Here is a 27,471-nt window from a genome sequence, read left to right as displayed (position 1 = left end):
GGACAGATCCAGCAGGCAGAAAATCAGTAAGGACATTGTTGAGCTCTGCAACACCATCAATCAACTGAATATAATGGATGTCTATAGACTCGTTCAACAACACATTCTTCTAAAGCTCACATGGAACATTCACAAAGATAGACCACACTCTGGCCCAGAAAGCACACCTTAACAAATTTAAAATAATAGAAATCATACAGTGTGCTCTCAGACCACAGTGAAATTAAACTAGAAATCAATAACAGAAAGATAGCTGGAAAGTCCCTAGTTACTTAGAGATTAAACAACACGCTTGTAAATAACACATGGATAAAGGAAGCAATCTCAGGGGAAACTTTGAAATATTTGGAACTAAATGAAAATACAGTAACATCAAAAACGTAAAATGTCTAGGATTAAATGTAAAAAAAATTGCAAGGAGGCTGGGTGCAGTGGCTCACACCTGTAATCCCAGCACTTTGGGAAGCCAAGGTGGGAGAATTTGCTTGAGTCCAGGAATGCAAGACCAGCCTGGGCAATATAGTGCGACCTTTTCTACCAAAAAAAAAAAAATTAAAAACTAGCCAGGCATGGTGGAGCACACCTGTAATCCTAGTTACATCAGAGGCTGGGGCAGGGGGATCCTTTGAGCCCAGGAGACAGAGGTGCAGTGACCCAAGATTGTGCCGCTGTACTTCAGTCTGGCGGCAGAATGAGAGACCCTGTTTCCAAAAATATTAATAATAATTGTAAGGAAACTCCAATTCATTATTGATGTAAAATAAAGACCTTTATACATGAATGGATACGCCTTGTTCATGTAATGAGAGAGTCATTATTGGAAAGATCCCTCACTAGATCTGTAGATTTACTGCAAACAAATTAAATTCCAAGAAATACATATATATATAATGTTAGGTAGAAATTGACAAACTGATTCTGATTTTTATATGGATGTATCATGGATCAAGCATAGCCAGACACACCTAAGGAGTAAGACAAAATGAGAAGACTTGCTATACTGGATACCGAGTTTAATTAGGATAGCATAGTACTCCTCTAAGGAAAAGTAAATCAGACACAGATCCACTTTTGTAGGCACACTTGATTTCTTACAAAGGTGATGACTTATAGTGGTCAAGAAAAGTGCTGGTTTAATTGTATACACATGTTGAAACAAATAAAACCTTACCCATATTTAACTTCGTATTAACTTCATTAATTCCAGGTGGATGTTAGTTTTAACTATGATAGGCTTACACATAATAATATAGTTTGTTGTATTTATGACCTTTAAGGATAGGAGAAGATTTGTTTAACAATACAGAAAAAGCGGCTGGGTGCAGTGTCTCATGCCTGTAATCCCAGCACTTCGGGAGGCCGAGGCAGGCAGATTGCTTGAGGTCAGGAGTTCTGAGACCAGCCTAGACAACATGGTGAAACCCCATCTCTACTAAAAATACAAAACAGCCGGGCATGGTGGTGCACGCCTGTAGTCCCAACTACTCAGGAGACAGAGGCAGGAGAATCACTTGAGCCCGGGAGGCAGAGGTTGCAGTGAGCTGATATCGCGCCACTGCACTCCAGCCTGGGCGGCAGAAGGAGATTCTGTCTCAGGGAAAAAAAACAAAAACAAAAAAACCCCAAAAAATGTATATACATAGAAAAAGCACTACTTTTTAAGGAAAAATATTGATAAATTAGACTACAATAAATTTAAGAGCTTCTGTTTATCAAAAGACATCATAGTGAAAATGAGAAAAATATTTGCAACACAAACAACTGTCAGTGAACTGATGTCCACAATATAGAATTTAAAAATGGGTAAGGAACTTAAGCATTTCCCAGAAGAAGAAATCTAAATGACTAATAAATATAAAGGTTATCAACTTAATAATCAGATAATGCAAATTAAAATTACAATAAGATACATGACACACCTTCCAAAATGGTTAAAAGTGAAAAAGGGGGCTGGGCGTGGTGGCTCACGCCTGTAATCCCAGCACTTTGGGAGACCAAGGCGGGCGGATCACAAGGTCAGGAGATCGAGACCATGTTGGCTGACATGGTGAAACCCCGTCTCTGCTAAAAATACAAAAAATTAGCCAGGCGTGGTGGTGGGCTCCTGTAGTCCCAGCTACTCGGGAGGCTGAGGCAGGAGAATGGCGTGAACCTGGGAGGCAGAGCTTGCAGTGAGCCAAGATCACGCCACTGCACTCCAGCCTGGGCAACAGAGCGAGACTCTGTCTCAAAAAAAAAAAAAAAATGTGAAAAAGACTGAAAATACAAAAATGTTGGTTAGAATGGAGCAAAAGGTGCCAGGCATTGTGACTCAAGCCTGTAATCCCAGCATTTTAGGAGGCTGAGGCAGGTGGATTGCTTGAGGCCAAGAGTTTGAGACCAGCCTGGCCAATATGGTGAAACCTTGTTGCTACAAAAAATACAAAAATCAACCAGGTGTGGTGGCCCATGCCTGTGGTCCTAGCTACTTGGGAGGCTGAGGAATGAGAATCACTTGAACCTGAAAGGTGGAGTTTGCAGTGAGCCGAGCTCACTCCACTGCAGTCCAGCCTGGGTGACAGAGCAAGACTCTTTGTATCAAAAAAAAAAAGAAAAGAATGGAGCAAAAGGATTTATCATATGCTATTCGGAAACTAAATTGGTACAACTACTTTGGAAAACAGTTTGGTTATCTATTTTAGAAATTCAAGTCTGTATGTACCAAGAGACAAGCAAAAATGTTTATGGCATCATTATTTGTAGCTTCCCAAAACTGTGAACTGCCCAAATACCTAGTAACTAGTAGAAGTGGACTGAATAGATTGTGATGTATTCATATAAGTAATGTTCGACAAGAGAAGCTCCACTCAAAAAATATTCATACTGCATAATTTAATTAACATAGTGTGGAAACATAGTCGATATTAACCATAGTGTTTAGGATAGTGATAGAACAGGTAGTGACTAGCGGGGGAAGACTTTTACACAGAATGTGAGACTTTCCGTCTCTGGCTGTCTCTAGGATTCCACTTGCATTTTCCAGTGACTGTGGTTGCCATATTGTATTTATTTGTCATGTCTTCATAGTCTCCTCTGGTATATGACAGTTCGTCGTTCTTTCTTTGTCTTTCATGGACTTGACATTTTTGATGAGCCTATATTGCATGTCAATTATTTGTGGAATATTCCTCAATTTGGATTTGTTTTTTTCTCATGATTGGATTGAATTTGTGCAGATTTGGCAATAATGTTGTAGGAATGATATTGTAGTTATCTTGTATGAAATCAGAGATACATGATATTGATGCAAACTTTGGTTAGTTACATGACATCTGCCAGATTTTTTCACTGTAATGTTGCTGTTTTCCCCTTTAAAGTTAACAAGAATCTTACTGGGAGAACCTTTGAGATTTTGCGGATACCCTGTTTCTCATCATAGTATTTTAGAATCCATCAATAATTCTTGCCTGCAATGTTTATCTCTTTTATTTTATTTTTATTTTTTTAATCTTCCTTTCCTTTTCTTTCATTTCCTTTCGTTTCCTTTCGTTTCGTTTCCTTTCCCTTCCTTTCCTTTCCTTTCCTTTCCTTGTTCCTTTCCGTTCCGTTCTGCCACCACGCCCGGCTAATTTTTTTTTGTATGTTTAGTAGAGATAGGGTTTCACTGTGTTAGCCAGGATGGTCTCGATCTCCTGACCTTGTGATCCACCTGCCTCAGCCTCCCAAAGTGCTGGGATTACAGGCATGAGCCACTGCGCCCGGCTCCTGCAATGTTTATCTCTGTGGTGTTTGTCTACTAGTAATTTTCTATTTCTATCTTTTTTTTTCCCAATATTTATTAACTGGTTTTCTACTCTAAGGAAGATCTGTTCCCTCTCCCCTGTTTATTTATATCAGTGTGGACTCATGGATACTTATTTAAATCTATTAGTTATAATGCATTACTCTCACTATTTATTTTATTGCTCAAATTGTCCCACATGTAGCCAGTGAGATCCTTCTAGTTGTCTTGTATGTTCCTTCAACGTACTCCCATATTTTGATCATTTCCTTACTTTCTGGCATCACAAGATATTCCAGGCTCTAATTGTATTTTTCCTATCTCAGAATCAGAATAAGGTTTTTTTTCCTTGAAGTCCTTGTTTGTTTGTTTTTTTATTGGAAGATGGTATTTAAAAATAAAAAATTTGGGCCAGGCACAGTGGTTCATGACTCATTTCAGCACTTTGGGAGGCCAATATGGGCAGATTGCTTGAGTTCGGGAGTTTGAGACCAGCCTGGGCAACATGACAATACCCTGTCTCTACAGAAAATACAAAAAGTAGCCAGGCATGTTGGCGCACATCTGTGGTCTCAGCTACTCAGGAGGCTGAGGTGGGAGGATGACTTGAGGTTGCAGTGAGCCGAGATTGCACCACTACACTTTAGCGTGGGTGACAGAGCCAGTCCCTGTCTAAAAAAATGAAAAAGAGGCCGGGCGTGGTGGCTCATGCCTGTAATCCCAGCACTTTGGGAGGCTGAGATGGGTGGATCACCTGAGGTCAGTAGTTCAGACCAGCCTGGCCAACATGGTGAAACCCCGTCTCTACTAAAAATACAAAAAATTAGCTGGGCCTGGTGGCGGGCGCCTGTAATCCTAGCTGCTTGGGAGGCTGAGGCAGGAAAATCACTTGTACCCAGGAGGCAGAGCTTGTAGTGAGCCGAGATCGCGCCACTGCACTCCAGCCTGGGCAACCAGAGCAAAACTTTGTCTCAAAAATAAAAAAGAAAAGAAATAAATCAAAATTTGTACACTATATTTGCTTATTGTGACTAGCTGTCATTTTTGTAGTCCCTCTTAATTGACAGAGTTGGGAAAAACATGTGTATGGTTGTCTCTATCTCTGTTATTCGTTCATTTCTTTATCCATTCATCCATCTATCTATCTGCCTGTCTGTCTCTATCTGCCTGCCAGTCAGTCGTCATGTTTCTGTTCAGATATGTCTGATTTCAGTCCAACACCACAGGGTACCCTTTGCTTATTTGTCACTTCTTTCTCCCATGGTGAGAAACCTGGCTTTTATTATTCATAGTATATTTATTTAATGTTGGTATACACATAAAGTATTAATAGTTCCAGATTTGCTAACCCAGACCTTTGTGACCATATAATGTTTCATCTAAATTAGAACAGTTTTGAGAGGGAAAGGGGGATGTTATTAAATATTATTTAAGAGTAATTGGTGGAAACATAGACTTGTAGGGAAACTGGGAATTATGGCTCCCTGTGTATGGTACATATTTTACTAATTTATTATCATTATGGTTTATTTTTGTCTTTTCACTTTTCTAGCTTCATAAATTTCCTGTTGATGGATGCAAAAATCATTCTTGAAAACAATGGGTTGAAAGCTATTAAAATAGTGACTAGTAATTTATATACTTAATAGGAAGCATTTTCTGCAATCATTATAGACTGCTTTGGTGAAAATATTGAGTTCCTTCATTGTCAGATGGAGCAGAGCAATATTGCTATTCGTTTGTTTTGTCTGGATTACTTCTGTAAGTTAGAATTGGAATTTCTCAGGGTTTCCTTGAGATGTTCTTGCATTTAGTGCTTCAGAATTCTAAGTCTTAAAAAAGAACATTGGTCAAATAAATACTCATTTAAGATACTTGTCTGATGCTTAATAACATTTCCCTGTTAAGGTGGACACACGTTTGCAAAATGGATTTGCTCCTGGGATGAAGCTGGAGGTGGCTGTGAGAACAGATCCTGAAACCTACTGGGTTGCCACCATCATCACCACCTGTGAACAGTTGCTCCTTCTCCGCTATGATGGCTATGGGGAGGATCGGAGAGCAGATTTCTGGTGTGACATCAGGAAGGCTGATCTCTACCCCATTGGGTGGTGTGAGCAGAATAAGAAGACCCTTGAAGCCCCAGAAGGTAATGAAATACTTCCTATCAAGACGTGACATGATTTTGCTGTAAGAAAATTTGGATTGTCCACAATCTTGAGGTTTTCCGTCTCTCAAGCCTATAGGTTTACCCAGCTTTTCTAGGTTAGCATTTTGAGTGAAAATATTTATAAGGAATAGTACACATTTTCCTGTCTTTTAAAATTATTTTCTTTTTTTTTTTGAGACGGAGTCTCACTCTGTCGCCCAGGCTGGAGTGCAGTGGCCAGATCTCAGCTCACTGCAAGCTCCGCCTCCCGGGTTCCCGCCATTCTCCTGCCTCAGCCTCCCGAGTAGCTGGGACCACAGGCGCCGCCACCTCGCCTGGCTAATTTTTTGTGTTTTTAGTAGAGACGGGGTTTCGCTGTGTTAGCCAGGATGGTCTCGATCTCCTGACCTTGTGATCCGCCCGACTCGGCCTCCCAAAGTGCTGGGATTACAGGCTTGAGCCACCGCGCCCGGCCTTAAAATTGTTTTCTTTGCTCCATAAAGCCTCAGGTTTTTACGATGCTCATAGGGAACACTAGCTGCTTATCATCCTTTCAGACTGTGAGGTTCTCTGAGTTGGAGATTTGTAGATCTGGTTGTTTTTAAGCCCTTTGGGCCAGATTGATGTGCTGTTGATTTTCTTTTGTTTTTATTGTCCTCTCTCCTCATACCCTCAAGCAATCTGGTAATTAGGAACTCTTAAATGAACCAAATCAAGCACCACTCCAGAAGGAGTAGAAACCAAATTAAGCAGAAGAGAGACTAAATAAAGGCAAAAGAAAGAGAAGGGTGAGATAAAGGTGGGGAAAGATAAGAGGACTCTGGATTTAAGAAAATCCCTGAGTTGGTTGGGTGGGATGGCTCATGCCTGTAATGGCAGCACTTTGGGAGGCTGAGGCGGGTGGATCACCTGAGGTCAGGAGTTCGAGACCAGCCTGGCCAACATGGCAAAACCCTGTCTCTACTAAAAATACGAAACAATTAGCCGGGTGTGGTGGCGCACGACTGTAATTCCAGCTACTCAGAAGGCTGAGGCAGGAGAATTACTTGAACCTGGGAGGTGGAGGTTGCAGTGAGCTGAGATCGTGCCACTGCACTCCAGTCTGGATGACAGAGTGAGACGCTGTCTCAAAATAATGAAAACACCTGACTTTTGGTATTTTTCTTTTAACTTCTTACTTTGATATAATTTCAGATTTACCGAAAGTTATAAGAATCATATGGAAAATTATTGGAGACTTTTTGCCAAGTTTCTCCAAATGTTGTTAATGTTGACATATATTATGTTTACTTTATCTTGTCTCTGCTGCTTTACATATGTTCTTTTAATGAACCATGTGAGAGTCAGTTTTAGACATGATGCCCTTTTATTAAAAAATGCCGTATATATTTCTGAAAACAAAGTATTTGTGTCACAGTAAAATATGAAAATGAGGAAATTAACTTTGATACGATACTGTTGTTTAATCTACAGATAGTACTCAGTTTTTTAAAAGAAACATTGTTTAATAAACATAGTCTTATTTTTATATTTATATCACTTTCTAGTATTTTTATTTTTATTTTCATTTCCATTTTCTTGAGGCAGGGTCTTGCTATGTCACCCAGGCAGGTCTCCAATTCCTGGGCTCAAGTGATTATCCTGCCTCAGCCTTCCTAATAGCTAGCACCACAGGCATAAGCCATCATGCCTGGCCCTTATTCAGTTTTTGGCCCTTATTCAGTTTTTACCAGCTATTCCAATAACATTTACAATAATTTCGTTCTATTTTACTTTTTGAGACAGAGTCTCGCTCTGCCACCCAGGCTGGAGTGCATTGGCATGATCCTAGCTCACTGTGTCCTTGAACCCCTGGGCTCAAGTGATTCTCCCACCTCATCCCTGCCAGGTAGCTGGGTCTACAGGTGTGTCACCACACCCAACTAATTTTTAAACTTTTTTTTTGTAGATACAGAGTTTTGCTGTGTTGCCCAGGCCAGTCTCAAACTTCTGGCCTTAAGTCCTCTATTTTTGGACTACTTTCTATTTTGTTGTTGTTTCTATAAACAATACTGAAGTTAGCTATAAGCTGTTTCCTCTCCTTCAGCATCTCATTTCAGGTAATATCCTTTTACTCCCAGTTAACACTTAAAAGTTAAATAGTTAAATTACATGGCAAGAAAGCTTTTTTTTTTTTTTTAAGACAATGAGTAGGCTTATACAACTATTCACGTTTTCCACATTCTTGTCCCATAGTTTTTATAGTAATACTGTAACTACATTTTCAGAGCATGCAACTATTATATACCATAGTATCTCCCTTACAACCATCATTTAGTTTAAGTTCTATAGTTATATATATATTTAATTCACTACCATTTCTCATGCTAATGTTACCTCATTAATTTGCTCATCTGAAGCTCATTCCCTAGTGGACTCCTTAGAAAGGGCTCATGGGAACAATATTACTTAGTTCTTACCTGTTCATAACAGTTTGTATATAGCCTTTAGATCTGAAGTTCAGTTTGGCTAGATATAAAATCCTTCTCTCATATTTTCTCTTTCATTAAATTTCTTAAATATGTTACATTCCATTGTCTTTTGGCATAAACCATTGTTAATAACTCGGATGAAAATCTTGTTTTCTTTCGTTTGTAAGAAACTTGGTCTTTTTCCTAAATAGCCATGGTGTTATTTTTGCTTTAAAATTCAGTACTTTCATTAGAACAATTTTGATGTAGCTGCCCTCATTTGATTTTACTATATACATAGTAATGCCTTTCAGTATGTATTACAAGGCCTCTTTCATTTCTGTAAGGTTTACCTGAATTATGGTCCAGCATGGTAGCCGGATTACACCTGTAATCCCAGCACTTTGGGAGGCTCAGGCCGGCAGATCACTTGAGGTCAGGAGTTTGAGACCAGCCTGGCCAACATGGTGAAACCCCCTCTCCACTAAAAATATAAAAATTAGCTGGGCATGGCGGCATGTACCTGTAGTCCCAGCTACTCGGGAGGCTGAGGCAGGAGGCTGCTTGAACCTGGGAGGCAGAGACCATCCTGGCTAACACAGTGAAACCTCGTCTGCACTAAAAATACAAAAAGTTATCCGGGCGTGGTGGTGGGCGCCTGTAATCCCAGCTACTCTGGAGGCTGAGGCAGGAGAATGGCGTGAGCCCAGGAGGCAGAGCTTGCAGTGAGCCTAGATCGCGCCACTGCACTCCGGCCTGGGCGACAGAGTGAGACTCCGTCTCAAAAAAAAAAAAAAAAAGAAAAAAAAAAAGAACATAGGTAAAGCAGTGGAGATAAGATAAATAGAGACCTGGGTGTGCTCATTGTCACTGGGTTTGTGTTTCTTGGCCTTTTCAGTGTCTAGAGTTAATGCATTTCTTCTTCTTCTCAGGATAAATTACATCATGATGCTTCTAATACAAATTCAGAAAGATAGTGCTTTCATTTAACTCATCCACCTAAGCTTTATTTCCTTTCTATCATGCTGAAAATCCTAGTTCTCAATTACACATTTCATTCTTTGTTAGCCAGGATGGTCTCGATCTCCTGACCTCATGATCTGCCTGCCTCAGCCTCCCAAAGTTCTGGGATTATAGGTGTGAGTCACCGCACCTGACCACATTTCATTCTTTATTTGCTTTTGCCTACCACGTACAAACAACTATTTCAAAGTAATAACATCAAGTCTACCACTAACAATAGGATTACTAAAAATAGCTTAAGATTTTTTCTTTGCATTTTTTTTATTGTTGTTGTTATTGTCCTTAGAGTATATATCCCTAACTGGATATATACTTTCACATTTTACTGTATTTTAAAGTAATAGTTCCTGAAATAGTTCCTCTTTTGTGATTATCTCACAAGCTCCATATACAGTTAGGTTTCCTTGATTTTGCTTTATGAGGAAATCTGAATTTATTTGTTTACTTCTAATGGAAGAGTAAGTCCATTAACATTAACACTTATTGATATTATTAATATACATAGCCTCAATTTTATATTGTTAAATGTTACATACTTTGTGTGTATGTAGTTTCTTTTTAACTGTGTGATCTATCCTGTTTACACATATAGTTTCTCTTTCGGCATATAGAAAGGTTCTTATTTTTGTTCTACTGATTACCTTTATATAACACTTTGTAAGAAAATATTTTCTTTTAGAAATATGTACTGAAATACATATATGGATGAAATTGTATGCTATCTGGAATTGTCTTCTAACTGATTCTTGGTTGGGCATGGGCGGAGTGTGAGGTATAAGCCAGGCATTGGCAAATTATCTGTAAAGGGCAAGATAGTAAATATTTTAGGCTTTACTAATCATACAATCTCTGTCAAAGCTGCTAAAACGCTACCTTTGTAGTGTGAAAGCAGCCACAGACAATATGTAAACAAATGGATATGGCCGTGTTCTAGTAAAGCTTTATTAACAAAAATAGACAGTAGGCTGAATTAAGCCCATGGGTTGTAGCTTGTAAATCCTGGTTTAGATGAAACAGATTGGCCATGAGGTGACAGTTGTTGACGCCAGGGCACTTAGGATTCATTAGATCATTTTTCTTTTTGTATGTTTGAAAATTTCCATCATAAAAAATAAAGTAAGGTACCTTCTGGATAAAATTTTAGGAACAGGTAGTTGGGCCTATTCTCTTTGTTTTATATACAACTCTTAATAAACTAACCAGAAAGTAGCTCCATCTAGAGAAGTATTTTTGGTTTTATTTTATCTTTCAAGCTCTCAAAGAAGCAGTATGTTTGACTCTTAGATCTTAAAATGAGAAATACCTCTAAACCATCTCCACTGGTTTGATTTCTGTGCGTTCTGTTGGCTGGCATTTTGAGTAATCAGTCATTTATTCCCTCATCTAGGCATCAGAGATAAAGTATCTGACTGGGATGAGTTTCTGCGGCAGACCCTAATAGGAGCATGTAGTCCTCCTGTTCCACTGCTAGAGGGCGTGAGTATTACTATATGCCACATCGGCGTGGAAAACCCATCTGATCTTTCAAAGAATCTTAAAATCGGTTGCTTATTTATCACTCTGAAGCAAATAAACATTATTAGAGACATAGGCACAGGTATTGGGAATTTTAAACTTACCCTTAGAGGTTGCAAACTGGTGACTTGCTTAGTGCCTAAATATTTTCTGAATTAGTTGCTAACACATAAAAAATCTAATTTCCCAGATTCTTTTATACAGTTGGAAAATAGGACCTTCTGAGGGCTTTCACTCTGAAACTGAGCAGGGGTTGATTCTGCTTCAAGGTGGACATTGTAACTCCCACCCCAGGTGACTTGGAGACCCTCCACCCACCCTTTTTTTTTTGCTCAGAAGACATTGGACCTGTTGTAATCCTGCCTTCCACCTGCTTTTCAGCAGTCCTTTTAAGTTAGTGTAGCCTTTGAGCTTGTTAGTGAATATAGATCTCTTGACTTTGTGAAATGGATTTATTGGTTATGACATTTCTAAGTTATATCTTGTCACTTTCTGTCATACTGGCAAAATTCTTTGTGGCATATGTGAAATGCAATGTATAAAGGTTCCCATCCCTCTACATCATTGCCAACACTTGTTGTCTTTTTTATTATAGCTGACTTAGTGGGTATGAAGTGGCATCTCATTTTGATTTACATTTGTCTAAGGGCTGTTGATGTTGAGTATGTTTTTTTGTGCTTATGGGCCATTTCTGTATCCTTTTTGGAGACATTTCTTTGCCCATTTTTAAAGTGGGTTGTCTTTTTATTATTAAGTTGAATGTATTATTATGCATTCAAAATATACATGCATTTCAAAATATTGAAAATATTTTACCCATTCTGTGGCTTTTTATTGTTTACAACATAAACATTTTTTATTTTGATGTAATCCAAATTATCTTTTTTTCTTTTGTTGCTTGTGCTTTTGGTATCATATCTAAGAAGGCTTTGCTTAACCCAAGGTCAAGAAGATTTACTCCTGTATTTTCTAAGAGGTTTATGGTTTTAGGCCTTACATTTACTTCTATGATCCGTTCACATTCCCTTTTAAATTTTGATTGGTGAATACTCTATTTCAAACTGGTTTTTATTTTTTGTACTCTGACTCGTTTATTTATGCTTAGCCAGGGCCTGACACGTACTAAACACTCAGTAACATTTTAATGAATGGATGAATTGATAAACTATTCTACTCTTCATTGACCATGACTCTGCCATGCTGACTTTTAGCTCTGAATCTTTTTCTTCATTTGTTCATATGTCCTTTTGCATATCTGGATATGTAAGTGTCACAGAGCAATTTTTACTGGGAAAAAAATGTAAGGTTGTGTATTAGAAATGGTTAAATGATAACTTGATAATGAATTTCTTTTCTTTATTGTAGTTTTTAATATACTTTTAGATAGTGAGAGTTAAACTTTTCCTTTCCATCGCTGTAATCAAAAGCTTTTACTCTGTTCATTTGAACATTGTTATGACATCAATAAAAAATCAGAAACAACTGAAATACTATCTGCAGGTAACTGGATAAATTATTGCCCATTTACAATGTAAAATATCATAAAATACTATAAAACACGAGGAAGAGTTATATATGCTATTATAGAAAGATACCTATGATGTACTAAGTGAAGAACAAATTAAGAAACAGTATGTAGTGTTTCCATTTTTCAAAAAATAGAAACAGACTGACTGGCAGAGGTGAATATTGACTTGTATGGAGAAAAACAGTGTATGCCAAAGTGTTTCTTGTGGTTCTTTCTTTGAGGTGGGATTATAGGTGACTTTGACTTTTGTCATGTTTGATTTTTTTCTTTAATGATGATGATGGTATTTTGATATTTGCTTTTTTTTTTTTTAAGACAGAGTCTTGCTCTGTTGCCTAGGCTAGAGTGCAGTGGCATGATCTTGGCTCACCATAACCTCCGCCTCCTGGGTTCAAGTGACTCTCCTGCTTCAGCCTCCCAAGTAGCTGGGACTGCAGGTGCCCACCACCACGCCCGGCTAATTTTTGTGTTTTTAGTAGAGACAGAGTTTCACCATGTTGACCAGGCTGGTCTTGAACTCCTGACCTCAAACGTTCTGTCCACCTCAGCCTCCCAAAGTGCTGGGATTACAGGTGTGAGCTACCATGCCTGGCCCATATTTGTTTTATAATAGATGAGGAATTATTATATTTTAAAAATTCTTACTAAATAAAACTACATAACATAATCCTAGAGAGAGAGATATGTTAGAGCAATTTTACTGCATTATAGATAGATTTTCTTTAAGATAAACATTTTCATATCACCTAGAAATAACACTGTAAGAGGTTTGTATGATGATAGACAATTTAGTGTCAGTGGCTTTTGAATGGGTAAAAAATATGAAGGCTGGTCTGAGATCATTTAGAAGGTGGTTTTTCAAAAATATTATGTTAATTTCTCTTACTGGATTGTTTCACTTTTTAATCCTACAGCTCCGTAATGGGAGGAATCCTTTAGATCTCATTGCTCCAGGATCCAGGCTAGAATGTCAAGCTTTCCAGGACTCTTTAAGCACTTGGATTGTTACTGTAGTAGAAAACATTGGGGGAAGGCTGAAGCTACGTTATGAAGGACTTGAAAGTTCTGACAATTACGAACATTGGTTGTATTACTTGGATCCATTTCTTCATCACGTTGGTTGGGCTGCTCAACAGGGATATGAGCTTCAGCCTCCTTCAGGTGAAGAGTAATAGAGCATTTTTCTTCTGTGGCATTAACATGCTATGTTATTAATATCTCTGAGGCTAAAAAAAATACATTCTGTAATGAAAACCTTTGTTAATTATCATTAACAAAGAGCTATTACAAAACAGTTTATGTGGAGTTGTTAAACTAAGTACCTATTTTTCTTTTTTGTTCTTGTTGTTCTGCTTTTGTTTTTGTTTTTTTTGTTTGTTTGTTTGTTTGTTTGTTCTTTGTTTTGAGACAAGAGTCTTGCTCTGTTACCCAGCCTGGAGTGCAGTGTCATGCAACCTCCACCTCCCGGGTTCAGGCAGTTCTTGTGCCTCAGCCTCCCCAGTAGCTAGGATTACAGACACACACCACCATACCTGGCTGATTTTCGTATTTTTAGTAGAGACGGGGTTTCACCATGTTGGCCAGTCTGGTTTCGAACTCTTGACCTCAAGTGATCCGCCCACCTTAGCCTCCCATAGTGCTGGGATTACAGGCATGAGACACCGTACCTGGCTAAGTGCCCATTTTTCTTTTCTTTTTATTATTTTTATAATTTACCACACTTATTGATATACCTCATAGACTTCTGTGCCAACCCATACTGACCCTTGACCTAGATAAAATAAAGAAAAAATTATCTAGGGAGCATTTAGCTAGGTATATAGAAAATTGGGTCACAGCAAATTGTTAATTAAAAGAAATACCAATAATATTGGTATTTCTGGAGTTACTGTTTAAATCAATTTGCATTTATTATTATGTGCCCCAATTTGGATGTTATATTACAATTTTATGGATTACAGCAATCCTTATGATCTTACTGTAGGTATTTTCATAAAGCCAAGCTGTCCAAGCTCTTCGTGGAGCGAAGTGCTGAAGTTAAGGTGCAAGTTCTTTAAGTGTAGAGGGATATAAGTGGGCTTGAACCCTTTTCTAGTTCCAGTGGAAAGTGACTTTTTTTATGTGAATGCTTTCGGGACAGGTAAAAAGTATAAGTTTCTCATCATCTAAAGCATGTTGTCATGTTTTATTAAAGCCATCAGACATCTAAAAAATGAAGCTGAGTGGCAAGAGATTTTGGCCAAAGTGAAAGAGGAAGAGGAAGAGCCATTACCATCTTACTTATTTAAGGTAAAAACAAAACATTTGATAGATCGGTATTGCTCCACTTACAGTAGAGTAAAGCAATGCCAGGGGTGAAAGTGTAAAGTAGCCCCTGCAGTCGGTAAGAATGGAGGGTGTGTTAGCGCTGGACTGGTGATCATCCTTGTTTTCTTCTAACAGTTGTCTAGATTTTCTCCCCAAGTTCTCCTGAAGTAGTTTGAATCTTTTCTACCCTTAACTATATATGCCTAACTTATAAAATAAATTTGTTTTTTCCTCCAGATATTCCTTGTCTTTGAATGTAGAGAGTAGAAGCACTTTCTGTGTTTTTGTTTTTTCCTGAATAGTTTTTTCCAGAGAAGAAAATTATATTGGCTAGTTTTGCACATTTAAAAAAAAGAAGAAAACTATAGGGTTTACCAGAGCTGGATATTTCTGTTGATCACAGTAGGATTCAGCTACATGTAAGTGTAAAATTGATTCAGATACTATGTTTTCATCCCCTTTTGGTGTCTGCATTTCAGGACAAACAAGTTATTGGCATTCATACATTCTCTGTAAACATGAAATTGGAAGCTGTAGACCCCTGGTCTCCTTTTGGGATCTCTCCGGCTACAGTTGTTAAGGTAAAATGGGGATAACTCTCTTGGTAAGAATCTCTGTCAAGGTGACTGGTTTAGGAAATTGGTAGTGTTTTGATCTTTAAGCTCTATTGATCCAACCTATTTTTCCTTCTAAGCCGTGCAGTTAGAATTACTTCTGTGCACGTTTTGTATTTGTCCAGTTTGCTGTGGCCCGTTCCTTCTTCAGAGCTTGGTAACCCTAGCCAAAGCAGTCTTGGGCCTGGGCACTAGACTAGTAGGGGACGCATTCTTTGTGGCAGGCCTAGCTGTATATAAGTAAAGGAGATTTAACTCCTTTAGAAGGCAGGGTATCTGTAAAGTTGGAGGCAGGCAGTCTCATCAACGTCTAACTAGATGCAGAGCTCTTTGGAATGAGGAGATGAGTTGGGGATTAGGCAATTAGTGTTAAAAGTTGTAGCAGTGGCCTGGCTCCAGCTATGTATTCCAGATTCAGATTTAATCCTTTGGAATACTGACAAAAGTAAGAAATAAGGTTATCAAGGCCCTGCTCAGTCACTACAACTGAGGCATTGGCCAGAGAATTTCAGTTTCCAACTAGAGCAGAAGCACATTTACTGAAAATAGAAGCCAAAGTTGAATGTGACTAGAGGAATAGTTGCTTGGGTGCTAAATTGTCTGATCTATTGAGATTTAAGTTTTCCCTGTCTTGGAAGAAGATTGTTCTCAAAGCAAGGAGGGATTCTGAGCCTGAAAGTGGGGCCAGAAGGCCCTATCTAGAGTCTGAAGGGAGGGCTAGTGGGAAGCCAGAGGAGGTTCATAAAGTTGTCTCTTTGGCTGGGCTCAGTGGCTCACGCCTGTCATCCCAGTACTTTGGGACACCGGGGCAGGTAGATCACCTGAGGTCGGGAGTTGGAGACCAGCCTGACCAACATGGAGAAACCCCGTCTCTACTAAAAATACAAAATTAGCTGGACGTGGTGGCGCATGCCTGCAATCCCAGCTACTCAGGAGGCTGAGGTGGGAGAATCGCTTGAACCCAGGAGGCGGAGGTTGTGGTGAGCCAAGGTTGTGCCATTGCACTCCAGCCTGGGCAATAAGAGCAAAACTCCGTCTCTAAATAAGTAAATAAATAAAGTTCGTTCGTTGGCATTTGAAACTGGGCTAGAATTTGAAAAACGAATATACAGTAGCATAAGCTTAAACTAAGCTTCTCACTAAGTTTAGACTAAATTTTGTTCAGAGCCCAACTACATGAGTTTGGATCCAGATTTTGCTTCTTCCTCATTTTGTAACCTAGGGCAAGTTATTTAACCTGTGTTTGAACTCGTTCTCCTTATCTGCAAAATGGAGTTGATAGTGGTACTTGGGCCAGGTGTGGTGCTCAAGCCTGTAATCCCAGCACTTTGCGAGGCTGAGTCAGGAGGATCACTTGAGCCCAGGAGTTTGAGACAAGCCTGGGCAATATAGCAAGACCACAAAAATTAAAAAATTAGCTGGGCGTGATGGTGCATGCCTGTTGTCCCAGGTACTCAAGGGACTGAAGTGGAAGGATCAACTGAGCCCAGGAAGTCAAGACTGCAGTGCTTCAGTGAGCCACGTTCATGCCACTGCACTCCAGCCTGGGTAACAGAGCAAAACCCTGTCTCCAAAAAGTATATATGTATTTTTTATATATATATTTAAAAAATGGTACTTACCTCTTTCGATTAAGAAGATTGAAACTGAATTGATACATGAAAAGCATTTAATTAAAACAGTAATTATATGCATTATATAACACAGAGCTAACATTTAATGTTTAGTATTAATACCCACATGATTATGAACTTTTGTAATATGTTTGGCTGTGCCAAGAAAAAAGCACATGCATTTGTCTATTTCACCTATTAATTGCATGTATAGGTTTTTGATGAGAAGTACTTTCTGGTGGAAATGGATGACTTGAGACCTGAAAACCACGTGCGGCGATCCTTTGTGTGCCACGCCGACAGTCCTGGCATCTTCCCTGTGCAGTGGAGTCTGAAGAATGGCCTACACATCAGCCCCCCTCCAGGTGCACATTTGCTCTCTTCTGAGTTGTTACGTGAGAGCTTCTCCTTGAGATAAGATGGCATTGCTTAAATCTTTTGTCCCTCTTCTCATGCCCTAGCCTGTTCCTAACGTTTTTGGGGTCTGAGAAAAGTGTAAGGAAAGGTCTAGATTCCATATATTTACATATTTCAAAGTCATAAATTGAGCTAAAAAACTGTTAAAGAGAGTGTGTGGACCAGGCACAGTGGCTCATGCCTGTAATCCCAGCACTATGGGAGGCCGAGGTGGGCGGATCACGAGGTCAGGAGATCGAGACCATCCTGGCTAACACGGTGAAACCCCGTTTCTACTAAAAAATACAAAAAAATTAGCCGGGCGTGGTGGCGGGCGCCTGTAGTCCCAGCTACTCGGGAGGCTGAGGCAGGAGAATGGCGTGAACCCGGAGGCGGAGCTTGCAGTGAGCCGAGATTGCGCCACTGCACTCCAGCCTGGGCGACAGCGAGACTCCATCTCAAAAAAAAAGGAGAGTGTGTTCTATCCTCTGACTTTGTTATCTGTGCCCTCATAACCCCCTAGAAAGCCAGGTTCCAACCTGGGTTCTATGCTGGCTCCTTAGTTCCATTTATGTCTGTTAGGGGTGGCAGAGGGGTGGGCTTGGATGCACAGTGAGCATTGGGGGCTGGCTTGTGAGAAGAGGCCATAGAGCCAGAGTTAGAAGGTAGATTACTGATTATCTTTAGGTGTCTGAGTCTTATCATGGAGGGAACTTTCTAGAGAGAGGTTTATGGTGAAGAGTAGGACTCAGGCAGTAGGTAGGAAAATAAAAGCTCGTTTTCCTGATATTTGCAACTTTGCAAAATATAGTCTTTGATCCTTTAATCAAGGCGCTTAATTAATGGTTTTAGTTGAGCTTGACTGAAATTTTTAATATTTTTAAACTTAGAGAATCTAGAACATTTCAGATGTTTATCTGATTTTTTAATATTAGCAAATCAGATTATTTGATTGGCAGTCTATGTATATGTTATTAGTAGGTTTTCAGTAAAGCATAGCATCACTTTCTAAATGGTGACTGCTGGAACACTGGGCTGGAAGTATTCTTTCGTGTTAACAAGGGTCATACACTCAGAACCTTTTGTCTTTCATTAGCTTTTATTCATCCAACAAACCTTTAAGTAATGTTTGCTGTAAGCCAGGCATTGAGCTTATTCCTAGGAAGAGTGACAAGCTCAATGAGTACAACCCAGCCCCTTCAAGGGGCAAATAGGCGGAAATATCAACAGAACTTCCTAGATTCTCCTCCATTAGTGAACACAGCAGAAGAATGCCTGGTTGGAGGGTATGGTGTGGAATAGCCACAGAAGGAAGTTCTTGCTTTGCAGGTACGCTCTGGATATCCCAAGTTCTTTACTCTTCTTGCCACTTCTATATGAAAAGGAAGAAACAATTGTTAAAAACACTGAAGCTTTCAGTGTTGTTATAGACAAATCAACTGTGTCTTTGTAAATAGAGGGAAGGTAGTAGATAACTGAAAATGGCAGAAAATGTACTGTCAGGAATTGAGGTGGGGGCAAAGGGAGAACATAGTGCCAGTCTCAGGTAGGCAGGGACTGTTGGGCTGTCAGAGGGCATAGACTTGAGTAGCCTGTGTTTTGCCTGTGAGACATTAAGCTCTCGGGAGGCTGAGAGCAACGCAGACACAGTAGGCAGTTGGGCCTTGCTCAGCTCTTTGCATGCAGATGGTTCTGAGTCAGCACCAGCTTGGAGATGCTTCCGTCAAGAACCTTAGTAGACTTAAGTGGGGGCGCTAAGCTTGTTTTTTCTAAAATAAACACATGATTTAGATTATAAAAGCATTGATATTCTGTAATATATGAATCTGAAAATGACAAGAGCATTTGTATCAGTGATATCTCAGACACATTTCAGGAAATAGCTTTAACGAAGAAAAAAAGTCTTCGTCTTTGCAGATTAACTAGTACTATTTGCTGTCTCTTTTCCTTAAGAGCCTGAGCCCTTTAGAATTGACAATAAGAGTGGATTTATATATACCAATCAAATCCAGTCATAACTATCTTAAATTCTTTTGGCAAATCGCAACTAATCATATAAAATAGTGCTCAAAATAAATGCCTAGTTTGAAATTTGAAAGTTTAAAAATTTATCCAAAGAGTCTCATTGTCTTATTACAGTTTGACCAGAGTTGCTCTGTTTTATAAAATTAACAGTGCTCTAGATTTATAGAATGCTTTTTGCCCCTCTAAAATGATCAAAGTTGTCAGACTAGCAGCACTGGAAGTTGTGAGTGGACCCTTGGTGAGTGGTGAAGCCAGGCAAGCATGTGCAGTGTGGCAGTGTGAATCATTGTTCATTTGTCCCCACCTAGGCTACCCAAGCCAGGACTTTGACTGGGCTGACTACCTCAAACAGTGTGGTGCTGAAGCTGCTCCCCAGAGGTGCTTCCCTCCGGTGAGGACCCCCACGACCTCATGGCTACTATGCAGGGCTGCGGGGACTGCTGCGTTTCCCTTGCTTTCCGTGGTTATTACTCTGAAGATAATCATCTCACTTAATCCAGATGAGCACAGTGGTGATTGTAATCACATGGTCTAAAGGAAAATACATTTACTGCAGAAGTGAATCAGTTAGTTTGCTAATTAAGTTAGTTTTATAAGTTTATTGGTTTTATTTTTTCTTAGCTGAAATCATGTGAATTTGAAATTTTATGATTATTTTTCATGATTCAATAATAGGAAAAACTGTTGAAATATTAAGTGGAGAAAAATTGTTAAGCTTATTTAAATTCTTCTATCCAAATAATACATGCATGTGGTTTAAAAAGCCATGTAGCAATAAAAGGCTTAGAAGGTAAAATAGCAGTCCCCGCCCTACCCCTTTTCACAGTCTCCCTTCCGAGAAGTAACTACTTCCTGTTCTTCTCACTGTAATTCTAGTAGTTGTATTTCTTCATTTTCAAAATGGAAAGCTTCTATCTTTTGAGTCATTTATTTTAGACATGTCACTTGGTTCTAATTTTAAAACTTTGACTTTATTAAAACAAATTAACTTCACCCTGTCTTATGGTGCTGAGTCTGTTGGTTCTATATTATGATAAATTAGCATTTAGTTATTTTTTGTTTCCTTTCCTCTCTGTCTTACCCTGTTCTTCTTCCTTTAGAGTTATATTACAATTTTTGGTTAAATACAAAATGAGTTTTTTACATTATGATATGCATTCAAATATTACTCACAGCTGAGCACTACAATTTTGTTTTGTTTTGTTTTGAGACAGAGTCTTGCTCTGTCACCCAGGCTGGAGTGCAGTGGCATGATCTCGGCTCACTGCAGCTTCTGCCTCCCGGGTTCAAGAGATGCTCCTGTCTCAGCCTCCCAAGTAGCTGGGATTACAGGCGCCCACCAGCACACCCACCTAATTTTCATTTTTATAGTAGAGATGAGGTTTCACCATGTTGGCCAGGCTGGTCTCGAACTCCTGACCTCAAGTGATTTGCCCACCTCAGCCCCCCAAAGTGTTGGGATTACAGGTATGAGCCACTGCACCTGGCACTGCAGTATATTATGATTGTTTCTTTTAAAAAATTTTTATCCTCAGTATTAATTTCCTTGTTTTTAATTTACTTAATTTTCTTTTATCTATTGCTGCTGCTTTCCACACCTCCCAGTAGTCTCTCATTAGCAAAAGCAGTCACATCAGGAAATTTGTGATTCCTAACACTTTCGTTAAAGAGACATCCCTCTTAGCAACCTCCACTCTCTGTCTCTCTGGATGGGTTGCTCTTTAGACTTGCCGTGTAGTTTTTGTGGGTTTTATTGTTGTTGTTTGTTTTTTTTGTTTTGTTTTTTGTTTTTGTTTTTGTTTTTTAGACAGAATCTTGTTCTTGTCACCCAGGCTGGAGTGTAGTGGTGTAATCTCAGCTCACTGCAACTTCTGCCTACCGGGTTCAATCAATTTTCCTGCCTCACCCTCTTGAGTAGCTGGGAGTATAGGTGCCCGCCACCATGCCTGGCTAATTTTTATATTTTTAGTAAAGACTGGGTTTCACCATGTTGGCCAGACTGGTCTCGAACTCCTGGCCTCAGGTGATCCGCCCACCTCGGCCTCCCATAGTGCTGGGATTACAAGTGTGAGCCCTTGTGCTGGCCTTGCTGTGTAGTTTTAATCGTGGAAATACCCTTGTCACCCAGGGAATTGCCCATTCCTTTTTTGTATGATTTGGGGTCCCTTGTTTTGTAGAGATCTCATGGCCTCCTCTTCCTTGGTTTGTTTCCTTGTTTTGACGGATTCCCATCTCTCAGTAGCTTCCCGTAACAGGGTGCAAGGAAAGTAAAGTTTTGTCGGCACTGTATATTTGAAAATGTCTTCACTCTACTAACTTGATTCATAGTTTGGCTCAATGTGGAAGTTAATTTACTTCAGAATTCTGAAAACATTGTTCACTTGCTTTCTAACTTCCAATGTTACTGTCAAGAAGTTAAAAGTTACAAAGCTATTCTTATTTTTGTTCTTTTGTAGATGACAGGCTTTTTTCCCCCTCTCTGGAAGGTTATAGAACCACTTTTCACAGTGATGAATCTTGATGCGAGCCTCTTTTCATCCACTGTGCTGGGTTCTCAGTGGGCACTTTGTCTCTGGATCTTCATGCCTTTCTGTGTTGGGAAATTTTTTTGAATCACTTCTTTGATTTCCTTCCTTCCGTTTTATCTCTTTTCTCTTTCTGGAAGTTCTTTTATTTGGTTGTGGCCCTCTGGATCAAACCTCTGCTTTTTTAATCTTTTTATCCTTTGTTTTATGTTTCTTAGTCTTTTTGCTTTGTTTTCTGGAAGATTTCCTAAACTTTGTCTTTTGACCTTCCTTTTGAGTTTTTAATTTTTGGCATCATGTTTTTTATTTTCTGGAACTCTGAATAGTTCTTTCTCTCTCTCTCTCTTTCTCTCTGTCTGTCTGTCTGTCTGTCTTGAGATGGAGCTTTGCTCTTGTCCAGGCTGGAGTGCAATGGCATGATCCCGGCTCACTGCAACCTCTGCCTCTCAGGTTCAAGAGATTCTTCTGCCTCGGCCTCCCTAGTAGCTGGGATTATAGGTGCCCACCACCACACCCAGCTAATTTTTGTATTTTTAGTAAGGATGGGGTTTCACTATGTTGGCCAGGCTTGTGTCAAATTCCTGACCTCAGGCGATCCACCCACCTCTGCCTCCCAAAGTGCTGGGATGACACATTATTTTATTTTATTTTTATTTTTATTTTTATTTTTTTTTTTGAGATCGAGTTTTGCTCTTGTTGCCCAGGCTGGAGTGCAGTGGCGCGATCTTGGCTCACCACAACCTCCGCCTCCCGGGTTCAAGCGATTCTCCTGCCTCAGCCTCCCAAGCAGCTGAGATTACAGGCATGCGCCACCATGCCCGGCTAATTTGTTTGTATTTTTAGTAGAGACGGGGTTTCTCTGTGTTGGTCAGCCTGGTCTTGAACTCCCAACCTCAGGTGATCCACTCGCTTCAGCCTCCCAAAGTGCTGGGATTACAGGCGTGAGCCACCGTGCTCAGCACTTCTTTATTTTTAATATCGTACTATTCTTGCTCTAAGGATGCAATAGTTTTTCTTATCTCTCAGAGGATGTTAATTAACACCCCTAATCCACCCCCCACACACACACCTTTTGGGAAGTTTTCTTCTTGCATAATCACTGCTTTTTCCAAGTTGCTTGTCTGTTTTGGTCTCTCTTACTCTCTTACTCTCAACTTTCATCTTCTTAGGTGTCTAGTAATTCTTGGTTGTTGCTATATTTAAGAATGGGTGACTAAAATTGGAAGCTCTGAGCAAGTAGATGGAGCTTGTCAACCTTGAACTTTCCTATCTGATTGACCATTTGTTGGGGAAACCTGAATCCATATCATATGTGTTTCTTCTTGGGCTTATCATATCACCATAAGAAGTGTCTTCTAGTCCTCTGCCTGGTGGGTCATAGGCAGAACCTCTCAGCAGTCCATAGGCTAACCACTATTTTTGTCACAGCATGCATGCCCTCAGCAGTTCCTTGTGTCCTCTTACCTAGGCATCTTCTCTTTTACCCTATCCAGAGGATAAGTCTCACCTTCTGTAGGGGAGAGGAAGGAATGGTTTCCCTAATGCATGGAGTCGAGGAGCCAATGGCATAACCTAAATGTTTCTTAAATGTTTTCAACAAATCCTCCTTGTTTTGACTATGTCTCCTCTACCTCCAGTTGCCTAGTACCTGGTTCTTCACTTTCTTTACTGCCAGCGTAGATTCGCCTTTCTTTAACTTAGTTTCTAGATCCTGTTCTAAATTTTAGCTTATAAAATGTTGTTTCCTCTCCTGTTACATCCATCTTAATACAGATGTTAAGTTTTTGTCTTCAAAACAGAAGCAAACCAAAAACAACTTTAATTTTTTAAGTTAGGTGTCAGAAGAGAGAACACTCAAATGCAGATGTTCAATTGTCCATTTTGACTCAGGTGCTGGATATTTTTCTGTTTTAAATGACCCTTTCTCACTGTTGATAAACATTCTTTTTTTTTTTTTTTTTTGAGACGGAGTCTTGCTCTGTCGCCGGGCTGGAGTGCAGTGGCTGGACCTCAGCTCACTGCAAGCTCCGCCTCCCGGGTTCCCGCCATTCTCCTGCCTCAGCCTCCCGAGTAGCTGGGACCACAGGCGCCCACCACCTCGCCCGGCTAGTTTTTTGTATTTTTAGTAGAGACGGGGTTTCACCGTATTAGCCAGGATGGTCTCGATCTCCTGACCTCGTGATCCGCCCGTCTCGGCCTCCCAAAGTGCTGGGATTACAGGCTTGAGCCACCGCGCCCGGCCGATAAACATTCTTTATCCTGACTGCCTTTTATGATACACATACAAGTATGAACCAGGCAGTTTGTGGTATGATGGGGTGCTTTATGTGAGGGGAAGTGAGTCAACAGTGTTGATAGCCACTTGATTCAGGATACAGAACCTTAGAGACTTTATTTCATTGATACCTTGTAATAGCACAGCCAGATAGGAGTTCTCAACCTCATCTGACAGGTGAAGAAACTGAGGCAAAAAGAGGCTATACAGCTTGAGCAAGGTCAATAATGCAGGAATATCTGACATCAAAGAGTGTACTTCCTGAATACTTCTATAACACCAAGAAAGGCAGACGTTTTCCTTTTGCTTCATTAAAAAGCAAAACAATGCAAAATAAATGTTATATTTAAACCTAGGGATTAAATACTACTTGAAAAAGGTTTTCTAGCTGAGCACATGAGTTGATACTATGTTAATCCAGTAAATGGATTTGATTCATTCATTTTCTAGTTAATTTCTGAACATGAATTTAAAGAGAACATGAAGCTTGAGGCGGTGAACCCCCTTCTCCCTGAGGAAGTGTGTGTTGCTACCATCACTGCAGTGAGAGGCTCCTACCTGTGGCTCCAGCTGGAGGGTGAGTGCCAGCACTCCAGAAGCCTTCCTGTGACCACTCTCCTTTGAGCTTCCTGTTTAATCCTGTAATGTGGTCTGTTAAACTTAATGGATTAGTTAAATGGGGATCTTGTTCAGAGACTTCTGTAATGCAAGACTCTAAGCGAAACATTTATTTTTCTGTCCTTGGCTTTCAAATTTCAAATTTTAGGAAATGAATACAAATAAAAATTCTTTACTATAGAGTCCCCTATTTTCTGGAAGGGGAAAACATAAGTCAAATAGCATGTATTTTGATGTGACCAAGTTATATGAGCATGAACATTAACACCTAGCTTATTGAAGAGATAATATTTTGGTTGCTGTAGCCCAGTGGAACTAAAAAGTATATAGAGTACAAATGATAAACTGTACTAAAAGTAATACTCAATAATTGGACAGGTTTATGAATGCAAGGCACTGCATGAGTACTCAGTGCTATGGTTACTGTATATGTCCTGAGCTGCTTTTTTAGCCTGCTACCAAATAGTCAGACTTTGAGACGGTACCTACTATTTCTGATTTGTAGAATTGGCATTTAATGCAGATATCAAGGGTAATATTGAATGTAGACTTTTATGCAATCCTTGTTCAGCAACTTGCCAAATCACTTCCTGATTTGAATTCACTGTTCTTTTCTGGCTTACTCCCGAAGTACCAGAACTGATGTTCTCATTGAGTAGAATTGTCACCTTTGCCATTTGGTTTCTATTTGTCTGAAATGACTGTGATACTAACCGTCTGAATGATACCAGTGGTAGTTCCAGTTTCTTATTTGCTATTCCCTAGCTTAAGTGTCACCTTGTATATTCTCTACCCATTTTGGTCCTGATACAGTTTTACATGGGGGACAGTTTACTTTTTTTTCATAATGTTTATCATACATGAAAATGTATGATTTCTGTGTCAAGAGACTTGTGTCTGCATTATTACAAGAGTAGAACATTATCTAGAAAATAGTTTATGAAGAAGGTTATTTAATGGTCTAAAAAAAGTTTTGTGTTTTTTTTTGTTTGTTTTTGTTTTAAATCTAAACAGGTTCTAAGAAGCCTATACCTGAATATATTGTGAGTGTGGAATCCATGGATATATTTCCTTTGGGCTGGTGTGAAACCAACGGCCACCCCCTCAGCACTCCTCGCCGAGCACGAGGTATCTGTCTATTTCTGGGTTAGAGGATTGATTGTTAAATAATCTTCTGTGTGGCTGCTGCCAGTTAAAACTAATCTGGACATTTCAGAGAAAAAAAATGACATTCTGGTTATCTGTTCCTGCACAGGAAGTTATTTATTGTAACAAATATTTAATACCTTACAGTTTCTGTGGGTCAGGAATTTGGGTGCAACTTAGGTGGGTCCTCTGGATCTGAGTCTCTCACAGGCTGTGCTCAATTATCAGCCAGGGCTCCAGTCATCTCAAGGCTCACCGTGGGGAGGATCTGCTCCCAGCTTTATGCAGATGATTATTGGCAAGTGTCTTAGTGCATTCTAGCTGCTGTAACAAAATACCACACACTGGGAAGTTTATAAATGACAGAAATTTATTTCTCACAGTTCTGGAGACTGGGAAGCCCAAGATCCAGGCATTGGCAGATTCAGTGTCTGGTGAGGGCGCATTTCCTGGTACATAGTTGGCACCTTCTCATGTCCTCACATGGTGGAAGGACTACTAGCTCTGTGGGTCTCTTTTGTAAGAGCACTATTCTGCATCATGAGGGCTCTGCCCTTGTGACCTAATCACCTTCCAAAGGCCCTATCTTTTCATACCAGGACATTGGTGGATAAGTTTCAGTGTGAATTTTGGAGAGTACAAACACTCAGACCACAAGAAGAATGCGTCTTCTTGTGGGCTGTTGGACTGAGGGCCTGAGCTCCTTGCTGGGTGTTGGCTGGAGCCTTCCTTTAGTTCGTTGCCATGTGGGCCTCTCCGTAAGGCAGCTCACAGCGTGACAACTGGCTTCTATCAGAGTGAGGAAGCGAGAGAGCAACAGAGGTTGAGGAAGATGGAAGCCAGAGTCTTTCTGCAACCTAACCTCAAAAGTGGCAACCCACTTTCCCCCTTTTTAAACAGCTTTATGGTGTTATAATTGACATACCAACTATCACCATAGTCAGATTGAGAACATTTTCATCATTTCAGAAAGAAGCCCTGTACTCATTAGCAATCAATCCCCACCCCTAGCATCCACGAATCTACTTTCTGTCTCCATAGGTTTGCCTATTCTAGACATTTCACATAAATGGGATCATGGTCTTGTGTGACTGGCTTCTTTCACTTAGCGTACTGCTCTCAGAGTTCATTCATGTTGTAGTGTGTATCTGTTCTTTATTCCTTTATATAGCTGAATAATATTCCATGCTATAAATATAACACATTTTGTTTATTTAACAGTTGATGGACATTTGAATTGTTTCCATTTTTTGACTATTAAGAATAAGTTTTATAGTTTTCTTCCGTGCTCTTCTCTAAGAGTTTTATAGTTTTAACCCTTATATTTATGTTTAGATCTTTGATCCCCTTTGGGTTAAGTTTTATATATGATATGAGGCAGGGGTCCCCAATCCCTGGGCCATGGACCAGTAGTGGTCCATGGCCTGTTAGGAACCGGACCACATGGCAGGAGGTGAGTGGTAGGCGAGTGTGCATTAGTGCCTGAGCTCCACCTCCTGTCAGATCAGGGGCGGCATTAGATTCTCA

The 27,471-nt window shown here is 39.8% G+C and overlaps 1 protein-coding gene across 15 annotated transcripts in view; it reads left to right on the top strand.

Moving 5' to 3' along the window:
• Positions 1 to 27,471, top strand: part of SFMBT1 (Scm like with four mbt domains 1) — a 150,833-nt gene that overhangs the window by 107,674 nt on the left and 15,688 nt on the right. For all 15 annotated transcript variants that reach the window (XM_015130702.3, XM_077993138.1, XM_077993131.1 and 12 more), the window contains 9 exons: positions 5,669 to 5,909; positions 10,770 to 10,858; positions 13,340 to 13,586; positions 14,620 to 14,714; positions 15,212 to 15,313; positions 17,174 to 17,324; positions 19,689 to 19,771; positions 24,631 to 24,757; positions 25,813 to 25,926. In XM_015130702.3, coding sequence (XP_014986188.2) covers positions 5,669 to 5,909; positions 10,770 to 10,858; positions 13,340 to 13,586; positions 14,620 to 14,714; positions 15,212 to 15,313; positions 17,174 to 17,324; positions 19,689 to 19,771; positions 24,631 to 24,757; positions 25,813 to 25,926 — 1,249 coding nt within the window. The remainder of the gene's footprint in view (positions 1 to 5,668; positions 5,910 to 10,769; positions 10,859 to 13,339; positions 13,587 to 14,619; positions 14,715 to 15,211; positions 15,314 to 17,173; positions 17,325 to 19,688; positions 19,772 to 24,630; positions 24,758 to 25,812; positions 25,927 to 27,471) is intronic.

The sequence above is a fragment of the Macaca mulatta genome, chromosome 2, assembly GCF_049350105.2.
Source record: "Macaca mulatta isolate MMU2019108-1 chromosome 2, T2T-MMU8v2.0, whole genome shotgun sequence".
Classification (NCBI taxonomy): Eukaryota; Metazoa; Chordata; class Mammalia; order Primates; family Cercopithecidae; genus Macaca; species Macaca mulatta.
Note: the sequence above shows the minus strand (reverse complement) of the source record. Positions and strands in the feature narration are given on the sequence as shown.